This window comes from Cucumis melo, chromosome 9 (genome assembly GCF_025177605.1).
Source record: "Cucumis melo cultivar AY chromosome 9, USDA_Cmelo_AY_1.0, whole genome shotgun sequence".
Taxonomy (NCBI): domain Eukaryota; kingdom Viridiplantae; phylum Streptophyta; class Magnoliopsida; order Cucurbitales; family Cucurbitaceae; genus Cucumis; species Cucumis melo.
Window position 1 is genome coordinate 20,453,810 of NC_066865.1, and position 11,408 is coordinate 20,465,217.

General features: G+C 30.8%; 2 protein-coding genes across 4 annotated transcripts; one reads left to right on the forward strand and one right to left on the reverse strand.

Annotated features, from left to right (window-relative positions):
* Positions 1–985: 985 nt before the first annotated feature.
* LOC103504565 (uncharacterized) lies at positions 986–1,819 on the forward strand. Its single transcript, XM_008468916.3, has one exon. The coding sequence runs from the start codon at positions 1,102–1,104 to the stop codon at positions 1,624–1,626; it is 525 nt and encodes a 174-aa protein (XP_008467138.1). The 5' UTR covers positions 986–1,101; the 3' UTR covers positions 1,627–1,819.
* Positions 1,820–4,415: 2,596 nt separating this feature from the next.
* Positions 4,416–7,631, reverse strand: LOC103504564 (uncharacterized). Of its 3 annotated transcripts, none has more exons than XM_008468913.3 (8): positions 7,235–7,631; positions 6,514–6,777; positions 5,978–6,049; positions 5,742–5,809; positions 5,495–5,645; positions 5,268–5,348; positions 5,087–5,173; positions 4,416–4,966 (listed from the first exon to the last, which is right to left on the reverse strand). In XM_008468913.3, exons 1-8 carry the CDS (start codon positions 7,358–7,360, stop codon positions 4,865–4,867), a joined length of 951 nt encoding a protein of 316 aa, XP_008467135.2. In that variant the 5' UTR covers positions 7,361–7,631; the 3' UTR covers positions 4,416–4,864. The 3 variants fall into 3 exon arrangements, with proteins under 3 accessions (XP_008467135.2, XP_016898873.2, XP_008467137.2); XM_017043384.2 differs by having other exon boundaries at positions 6,514–6,713; positions 7,235–7,627; XM_008468915.3 differs by having other exon boundaries at positions 6,514–6,815; positions 7,235–7,627.
* Between the last annotated feature and the right edge of the window lie 3,777 nt (positions 7,632–11,408).

The following is an 11,408-nucleotide window of genomic DNA, read 5'->3' on the forward strand; positions in this document are numbered from 1 at the left end:
GAGATATAACCTAATGTATTATCTCCGACTAGGAAACTAAGTTTCCTAGTTGGACAAATTCATTAACCCTATATCAAATGCTCAATAATTCTCTAACCGACTTAGACATCGTAGTCTAAATTTTTCTTTGTTTTACATGTCCTCCCCACATGCATTTTTCCTCGACCAAAATTTGGCATCAACACCATATACCCGTTTACTTTCTAAGTTTTCTAGAATAGGTACAATTGGTCTTTGTATTTTCAAAATGCTACTATTTGATCCTTAGCTTTCAAGAAGTTGTCGTTTAAAAGATCTATCAACTTAATTATTATTATGATTATTATTATTATTATTATTAATGTATGTAGCAATATTACATTTTGAATTAAAAAATGTTTAAAAGATAAGTTTAGAGAGAATAAGTAATCTTAAAATTAATTTTCTAATTTAAAATAATCTCTTATATCAAAATTGAGATAATATTGGTATTTTTTTATAATTGTAATCCCACAATCCAACCAAGCTGTAATATTTTATAAGTGAGAGTATGATATCAAATCTTGTAATCCCTTCTTAATTTAGCCTTTCAATGTATCAATTTTTTTAATTGAGCTATTTTCTATATATATTCCTAAATAAAAAGAAAAAGTTCAATGCATCATTAAATGATGAAAAACAATGTATCCATCAAATAAAAATCTATTCCTCATCCTAAAAATTCATTACCTTCCTTTTTCTTAATAAATAAAAAATTGAAAACTTAAAATATAAAATTGACAATTATATTTTCTTTAAAAAAATGTAGCTAGAAAAATACTAACAAAAAAATTCAAAAAATAAAACTACAATTTTATGTATTTTATTATTTATTTTCTTAAAAAGAGATATATATATATATATATATATATTTATTTTACCACAAAATGAAGTAAATGATTTTCATGTGGAAATACAAAGTATAGAAAATTTAATTGCTAAGATAAATAATTTACGGGTGGCGTTACTATATAAATCCTCTCTCTTTCTCTCCAACCAAAACTTGAATCCATTTCTCTCTCTCTCTTTTTCTTTCTCCCTATTTCTTCCCTCAACATTCATCATCATCGTCGTCATCATCTCATGGGGAATTACATTTCTTGCGCCTTAGCAACGCCCTTGATCAAGAATTCCAAGGCCGTCAGGGTCGTTCTTCCCGGCGGCGAGGTCCGGCAGTTCCGGGACTCGGTGAAGGCGGCGGAGCTCATGCTCGAATCTCCCAGTCACTTTCTCGCAAACGCCCAATCTCTCCACATCGGTCGCCGATTCTCCGCCCTCGCCGCCGACGAGGAGTTGGAATTCGGAAACGTCTACCTAATGTTTCCGATGAAGAGAGTTAACTCCGTTGTCACAGCGGCGGATTTAGCCACGTTCTTCATGGCAGCCAACTCTGCAGCCAGACGGATTTCGAGCGCTAAGATAAGGGTTTTACATGAGAATCGGAATCTTCAAGAATCGGAAGCGATGCCGAGAATTAGCGATGGAAATGAAGGACCGAGGTTGAGTTTGGAAGGAGTTGAGGGATTTCCGATGCATCGATTATCGGTTTGCCGGTCAAGAAAGCCATTGTTGGAGACTATTAAAGAAGAACAGATTAGGTCAAGATAGGTAGGGAAATTTCAATAGATTGTAATGAAATTCCAACTTCAATTTCTCTGATCTGATTTGATATGATATGATCTCGATATCTATTTTTTTTTTTTTTAAAGAAGATGATGAATTCTTCGATGGGGGATTGAAATTTCATATGAGCTGAAGTTATTTAATGGCGAAACGACGCCGTTTTCGCGCTTCTCCTCTATTCCCATTTTTTTTCACCATTAGCCTCAAATTAAAACTAAATTACCAATTTATTGTGATTGTAAAAGAAAAATATGTACATATACACACACACACACACATATATATAAAATATGCCGATCGTACAACAATAACCAATTCTTTTTTGAGTTTTGCATTTTCAACCTATATATATATATATATATATATATATATATATATATAATGAAATAGAAATGAAGGAGTTACAATGATAATTAAAACTGATAATTAAAATCAAGTAAGAAATGTAACTAATGGATTATATTAATGAATATGTAAAAAAAAAATGCATTTTTATTTAAGAGTAGAGAAGTTATATTTCAATGGATGTTATAATGTCTCACAATTACATCTACAAACGTATAACATGCATTGAGACGTGGTTGAGATTTGAGATTACAATTACTTTTCCTCTCCCTATCTCTTTCTTGGTTTAATTGTGTTGTGTACTTTTTAATCAAAAGAAAGAGCCACGAGAAATGGGAAAGTATGATTAAATTTGTGTTTGTGACTTGAAAATCAAAGCAAGGAAAAAAAGGAGATTGGTTTGGAGCTTAAGTTTGTTGGATCTAAATAACAAAAATTTCATCTATGATAGTGATTTTGGACCTTAATTTCAAAAAGAAAAAAAGAATCCTAAGGAAAAGTGCAATCTCAACTGACAAAGTTGTTCTAATCAATTTTTTACATTTTACTTTACACACACACACACACACACATATATATATATTGTTAAAACTTTTGCCTTTTCTTTTACCTACAATCTCATCTTTGTAATGGCATTCCTTTCCCTCTTTTTTTTTTTTCTTTAATTTTGTAAACATTGATTATTTTCTTTTTAATAATCTTTTCTTCTTGTTTTGTTTTGCATGTGATCTTGTTTTTGTATTGATTTATGTAGAATATAATGAAAAATATAAATTTAAAATATTCAATTACGTGTCAGTTTAAATCTTATATATATAGATATGTATATAAATAAAAAATAAAGAGGTGGATATTGTAGAAGGGCATAACAGTCTTATGTGATGATGAAAAAGTCAATTGACACCAACGACCGTACTTGTCGTTGTGACCTCCTCAAATTATTATTATTATTATTATTATTATTATTATTGTTTGTTGTTTTTGGCATGCTGTTATCTTCTTCGAATTAGGTATTATATATTACCATGTGTACATTTTGAAAGCTTCATATTTATAAGATTTTTAAAAGACAATTGCATTATGAAGAAATTATTATTATTAGATATTCTGAGTTCTAGAACCTTAGACTTATTTTTGTTGGGAATGCAATGGTACAAGGTTTTTTTCGGTGGAAACCGAAATCACTAACAACTGATGTAGAATCATTCTTCTAATTTAGTAATGTGGCTAAATTAAATCTTCATGTGTGAACAAAGATGAGAACTTTAAGTCACAAAGATTTATACAAAAAATGGACAATGTTAGCATGACAAGATGTAGGCTAGATAATGTTTGGTTCGATCCTAACCATCTAAGGGTTTGATCTATTTCACAATATTTTAAATTCAACTTGCCATTTGATACGAGTAAGTAGACATGACAAGATAGATTTAATACGTACTTATAAAAAATGAGAATGATTGTTTAAAGGGCTTTAAGGGCCCAAATGAAAAATAGTTCTAAGTTAAAAAATAAATGTGGTTTGATCTTTTGCTGATGTCATCATCCTATGAAATTACACTTTTGGCGACACTTTAACATTTTCTTTCTTCTTTCTTTTTGTTTCCTTCCTTTTTTGTCGTCGTCTTCTTCTTTTTTTATGTTTACTTTCTTCTCCTCTATTCTCCAAATTTTTCTTCGTTGTGTAGGAGATAGAAAGAGAAAGAAGATTCTAAACAAAGAAAAAACAACAAAGAGAAACAAGAAATAGGTACTTGGAACGAGAAAGAGAAACAAAAAAGTGAAATGAGAAATTATTCACGAGCGAGAAAATGTATTTAGGCACAAGAATCTCAAACGACAAATAGGTGCTTTGAATGAAAAAGAGAAAAGAGAAGTTGTTCATGAGTGAGAAAAAGGTACGTGGTGGAAATTTTGAATATTGTGTTTGACAAGAACAAGTAACAAAGGATAAGAATAAGAAAGCTAGAAATAGAAACAAAAAAAGTTCGTAACAAATTGACCTCACGTACAAATGAAATTGTTTTGGTAGATTCCTGATGTCATCATAAGACCATTACACATTAGAAATTAAATTGTCGGTTAGATTTCATTTAGGCCTCCAACCATCTATATAAAGAACTCCTAAAGGATGAAAGTCATTCTTTCCTTTAACTTGACTGACACCCATTCAAAATTAATACTAACTTAAACTATGAAAGGTTAAAATGAATTATATTTAGACCCCAATTATTATTGCTCCAATAATCCAAACATTGTTAATAAACCAAACGAAACCAAGCCAATCCCATTACAAATAATTAGCTTTTATATACTATTATTTTGGCGGGTGAGAAACTAACAAGAACACTACATTTTTAAAAACTAAACTAACAAGAACACTACATTTTTAAAAACTAAAATATGCAGTCAATTTAGACATACCGAAGTTAAAACATAAGCCAACGAAATATAATTTAATCGACATAAAACATAGACCCAGCCAAGAGATCATAAGTTCGGATAAACACCCAGTATTTTGTTTTAACTTTTTCTAAAAAAGAATAACGAGTTGAAGCATGACACAATTAGCCCAATAATACACATAGGGCTACAATATATATACACATATCTTTTCTTTTGTATTTTCCTTTTCTGTACAGAGAATTTCTAACACAAGCAGTCATTCTAATCAACTGCATAACAACTTCAAACATCTAACCCTTCCTTTTTTCTCTTTTGAGAAATTCCTTTCTTTTCTAACCTTTACAATCGGTCTTTCCACCATGTTTATTGAAGCTGACAAGGATACAGCCATGAAACTTTCTGCATCTAGATATCCCCATAGCTACACCATCTTTCAGCCTCGAAATTAAATTTCTTCTAGCTGGTATAAAACTTACCGAACACGAATAATGTAAGGCTGAGGTTGGGGTGATTGGGATGTCGAACTCCGAGCAATACTGGATGAACTAATGAGTGAACTATGAGACGTAGCCAGCTGATCATAGACACCCAAAACAAAAAAAACCATGAACATACTAGAATTATCACTGAGGATATTACGAACATGTCTGTTAATTGAAGGGGAATGATTCATTATATTGTTTCAGGTGCTTACGAGAAGTCGGCGGCGATGAACTGCAAAGACTACTTTGAACATAACATATACTGGTAGAAAGATCCCAAAAGTTCGCAGGCATATCGTCTGTCGTTAATGAGGAATAATTGAACTTTAGGAAGAAAGATTGGTTTTGCATTTGTTTGAAAACTAAACTAAGATAGAATGTAAGATTTCTTACCAGAAGCAGAGGGAAAGAGTAACCGCCGCTTTCATTGAATATGAGGGGAAGAGAGTGCCTCAAAACCAGAAGAACCATGAACTAGAAAAAGAGAATGAAGTGTTCAGATTTTGTGAATTTCCTAAAAACGAATTTAAGATTCCAAACACAAGTTATTTTGGATGACATCCATTAAATTAATTGTGATTTTGGAAAGAACTTTGTGTATAAAGGGATAGAAAAATTACAATGATAGCAACTGAATGGCAGCATAGCACGCTGGTTGCAGCAGATGCTGAGAACTCATCATAGCCAGGATCAGCAACGTTACGGTTTGACGAAACCATTGCTATATAGCTCGGACTATCCAAGTTCCTTCTAGAAATCTCCCAGTTCCCCCTGCAATGAAAAAGAGGTCAATCAAAGGACTTCAGAAATTTCTCAAGTTCAAGGAGAAAAAACATTACGTTGGATGAATTGTTGCAAGAGCATTACCTGAAGTTCATTGGGATGCGACCCATTTCGAATAATGGAGGAGGAGCTGTGTAACCTGGTTCATATTGCTGCAAAACACAGTTCCACATTTCAGTTTCATTATACAAACTCCACCAAACAAACTGATATGCTTGAGGCGAAAAGCGATGCTGCTTAAGATTGCAATTTTACATAGATGAATTGCTTGAAAAAGTAACAAAACTAGGGAGAAAGAACAAAAAAACACTGCACTCTACCTTGCGGCATATTTCACAAATTGTGTCTCCTTTCTCGTTACACCACTTCTGTATGCATCTTCTATGTGCATACTGCAAAATTCAATGGAACATGTCAAAAAAACTTGCATATCTGGGGAAAATCTAAAGAAAATATCAGCAGTCCTCGGAATTCGGACACTATTATGAAAATGATAAAACTATTTGAGGCACAATATATAGTTACGGAAGAGAAAATTTTCATATATGGAGAAATATAATTGATATAGAAAATTTAAAAGCAGCACAGTTTGGAAACGTGAGTTTTGTTTGAGGTGTAAACTTCATAGTAAAGGTGCATTAGAATGATGCATCCGTGTTGCTAAAGTGAACTATAATGACAACTATCATACATCAATGTGCTTGCTTTTCAAAAATGTAAAGAAAATTGTCATTAGGCTCCATATATAAATCAAATGCAAGCCAACAAGAAAATCAGCTATATTTGTTATGTAATGACTTTATATGGAAAATTTGGCAATTTCATTCAATGATCAGCAATGAGTTCATGAACACACCTTAAGGCTGCCACAGCACGAGCAGGGTGTTTCCATGTTCGAGTCTTCATCCTCATCTTGGCATATTCTACATTCCACAATCTTCTTTGGAGATGGTATGTTTTCAAATCCCATATCTGGGGAAGACCTGTCCCTCTTCAGACCATCCATGGCAGAGGAGGTTGCTTCCGTCGATGGCTTTCGGCTCTCAATCGCTGCTTCTAATGTCGACTCCGTCAACAACCGATCAACCAGCAAAACAAAGTGATCCCCCATACTCAAAAACTCCAATATCAGGAAAAAATGATTTCACAATCTTTGAACTGACCAAATACCATAGAGATATAAGAAACAAAGCCTTGCTTCTTTCCAATGAATGGACTAAGTTCTAGAACATAAGACTAAGGATTAAATAAAACACGAGAGGCAACGACAAAACTAGACAAATAGGAAATACCGGCTACAACAAACAAAAGACCATAGGATACCCATGTCCTCGACAGAGCTCTATGTTAATTTAAAACTCCACCATCCACCAATAACCTTCCTAACGGAAACCCAGAAAAGAAGTACAGGAAAAAGTAGAGGCAAAAGTTTAGAACAAGAAAAAGGTTGAACGGAGGAAAGTAAACACCCAGAACAGAAAAGGCAGGATGAAAGACAAAAGAATCAAACAGAGGACACGGGAATATAACAAAAGGGAAACCAATAAAGAAAGGAAAGAAAGGAGGAAGAAACTTACAAGAAGGGGATGGAATCTTGTTGAAGCAAAGAAAACTGGTATGCCCCCTTTTGCCCCCCTCCGATGTTTCTGAAGGAAATTAGCCAGAGTTTTCGGAAATAAGATAAATGGGTGGGTGTGACACATGGATGAATGTATTCCAAGCTTTGTGGCATCAAGAGAACCAAGAAATAGAAGCTATGAAAATGGGTTTCTGCCCATAATTCTCAGCTTGGCATTTCATCAAACAGTTCGGGTGCGTGTTATATATTGATAGAAAATTTCCCACTTATGTTAATCGGCAAATCTTATAGAGAGAGAGAGAGGAAGAGGGGGCCGCCATGATGGCTCTCTCTCATTTTGCGGTTTTAAGCCGCATCATTGCATGAGCTAATCAAATGGGGTCAAAAAAAAAAATGCTTCTTTCTTTGGTCTTTGGTGATGAAAAACATCAAGAAATTGTGAGATTCAGTTTGGTTATATTGTGAATTAATTGCATGAGATAAAATGGATAACAAAAAGAAACAGCAGAATGATGTGCCTCCTAAATTTAAGAGATTTTTGTACAAAAATTTAATTTTCAACATTAGAAACACCTCTTAATTTTAATTGTTATTCAAAGTGCAATTAAACAGATGTTAATGATTTGGGACTAATTAATTTTTATTAATGGCAAGAAATTGAATGAAATACCTTCAACAGATGTTAATGCAAATAAATATTTCAAAAATTCCAAACCAAATAGAAAATTATAGGCTCTCTCTCACTTGAGTTTTTAGTTCAATTCTAAAAAAGAAAAAAAAAATCTATTTTATAAAGTTTTTGAATGAATAACATTTTATGGACAATGCCCATTATAAGTTTAATTTTTTAAAAACTAAAAAGCCCCATTAATCATTTGAACTTTTTTATTTTTGGTTTTTAAATATTAAGTCAACAACAACCTTTTAGACTACAAGTTTTTTTTTTCTTCCCTTTTTGTTATCCACTTTTACCAATATTTTCTTTTAAGAAATAAAGTCAAAATTTGAAAATTTTAAAGAATTAACATTTAAAAATCCATATTTTGTGTTGAGATTTTGGTTAATGTTTTTGTATCCAAGATGAAAAATGAAGCATTTAGTTAATCACTAAATGACAGAAAAAATTAAGTTTCCATTGATTGATTTTTTTTTTTAATTATTATTTTATTTATGAAACTTGATATTCTTTTTTCTTTTAAAGTTGACATCTTGGTTTAACAAATACAAAACCAAAAACACATTCCAACCCCATAATTTTGAAACAAGAAAAAGGTCAATTTTACTAATTCTTTTTTATTTTTATCAAAATAGATTCAAACCACAAACTAATTGTCTAATTTTCATTTCTTAATTTCTAAAACTTGAACAAATCAATAAAAAAAAAAGAGAAACATTTAACATTTTGTCGATTTTCTTGATTAGTTTCATCACGTAAATGCACAAAAGAGGAGGATACAAGTCATAGTATAAATGAGTTGCATAGGGTATTTGTTATATTATTGTAGCCACTCTTTATGGGAATTTGTTTAGGCATGAAAAAGAAATTAGGTTTTTAGGAATAATACCTAAACCATATAAATTATATTCTAGCTATGATCAAAGAGGTGTAGTTGAACCAACATATTTCATTATTGCCTCTTGGCAAAGAGACTTTATTCCTTATTCCACCAATCATTGGTTCAATAAAAGTTTCAATTATTTACATCTTACTATATTATAATGTTTATACACTTGTCCAATAAGTAGCCATTGCATGACTCATTAATTATTAATTGTTTATTTATTCTCTTTCTAAATATAAAAAGGTTCCAAATCCTCAACCACGAAATCAGTATTAAGAGTCTCGAACAACTTTATATATACATGTTAATTCTGTTTTTCTAACGTAAACTTTTTTGTTAGATTATTGTTTTAGTAACATACTGGTGCTTGTACTTAATATAATGACAACATACTTAAAGATGCTTCACAAATGTTTATAAATGTGTGCATGCATGACACTCCAATACCACACTCGAAGAAAATGAGTCTTTAGTTTTGAAGGTGTGAATCATCTATACAACAATTTAGTTCAACATCCAATATGAGATATTTAGTTCAACAATGATTGAAATGATTGTTGATGTCTTATCTACTTAACTATATTTAAATTAACTATAGATCCAAAATAGTTTAATAAAACAAATTATCATTTGATGGTAGATGAACAAAAAAAAATTTATAGTGAAGTAAACCTACTAAACTAAAGCATTTCTAAACATTAATGGGTGAATTTGAGAATTACCAATTGTAAATTTATCATTCATTCAACATGAAGTTTGAAAGGAGAAATAATAAGAGTTAAAATATATCATCCTTATTGGTCCATGATTTTGTTTCTTTTACATTCCTCTCCTTGTGAAGAACAATTCTTTAGGAAGGAAAAAAACCACATGGCAAAATCATTTAAGCGAATTTAAATATTTTTAAATATAGGATGATGAATCAAAATATTTACAAAAACATTGTAAAATTTCAGATTTTATCCATGTTTGCAAGTTAATTGATAGATATTGATAGCAGTGTATAAGTGCATATGATGGATAGAATATGAGATTTTTCTATATTTTATAAATATTTTTCAGTAGATGATAATTTGTAGTGTTAGTATATACTTTTATCTCAAAGTAATAAATTAGACAACAGGTGAGAAATTTGATTATTGTTATAGGGAAGTATATAGATAGGGAGGAAAGGATGATTAGAAGCCTAAGGATGGGGAAATGGAAGAAGCAATACTAATTAATAAAGTTGAAGCCATAGATGAACTAAATCACAAGAGAAGAATATTATGAATTAATGTCTAAGTTTACTCTTTCTATCTAACTCTTATTTCTCACTCTATCTCACTTAGTTTTCTTCCAAGATTTCCAAATTTAAACCCATGGTTTAAACATAAGCATAATAATTATAATTATTATTACCATTTTAACAGCAGATGAATTATCATTAATCATTGGGGAAAAAAAAAAGGTTTGAATTGGGGTTGGTAAATGGAACAAGTTGGAAGATCATGGGCCTCTCATAAGAAAGAAAAGGCATACTAATGGGCTTACATAATGGGCCTTGCTTTTTTTTGTTGCACGTGTGTTGCACGTGCAATTTTTAGTTTATTTTAGTTTACAGATAATTTTTTTTTTTAAAGATTACAATATATATCAACTTTGTTTTTTTTACTAAAATAGTTGTAATCAGAAAACACAATTGAAATTTATGAGATTTTAATAAGACAAAATTCCAACATCCATAGTTTATATCACATTCATACGTGATATATACTACCTAATTGTCACAAGTGGAAAGGACGTGATTATTAATTCAAACATATCTACACCTTTAGATCATAGTCTAATTTACACTCATATACGGAAAAAAATATATCACATTGGCTCAAATACTTGTCTATACAAACATATCTCGTTTATAGAAGAAATCAATTTTAATGTTGTGGTAGTATATATTACATATCGTTAACTGATTTATTATTTTATTAAATATTTGTTAAGTGGATTCAATATAATTCTTACTTACTATCATACCATGTCACAGTGGTGCCCATTGCTTGTCTATTCAATAATAAATTGAATTCATTAAAATGGAGGTGTAGGAAACGGTGAGAATCTTACATCCAAAAAGATGAAATCTCATATCTAATTAATGTTTATTTAATGTGTGTGTAACATCATATCTCCCCTCAGTATGATTGATAACCCTTTTAATTTTTTTAAAAGAAGAAATCCTAGATAACGAGATTTAAAATGTAGAACCAATTAAGTGTTAAAAGCAACTAAACACCCAACAACTCATTCAAAAATTGATTATCATATTTATTTTATAACTATTCTATCATTCTTTGGTCTAAAAGGAATGATAAAATATGAATTAATAATTATGAGTGGTCCGACACCACTATAAAAATCTTGTATTTTACTTTTAAATCTCAAAATAATATTATTTGTAGTTGTGTAAGGTTTTCACTTACTTCAAACAAAAATTGGTCATTTTGATTCCTATACTGTAAGCTCGTTTTTCTATTGAAAATTTTAGAATGACATTTGATTTGTCATATTATTTAAAATATATCTATTAGAAGACTTTGGTTCTAAACTTAGATCAAAAATTGGTTATAGATA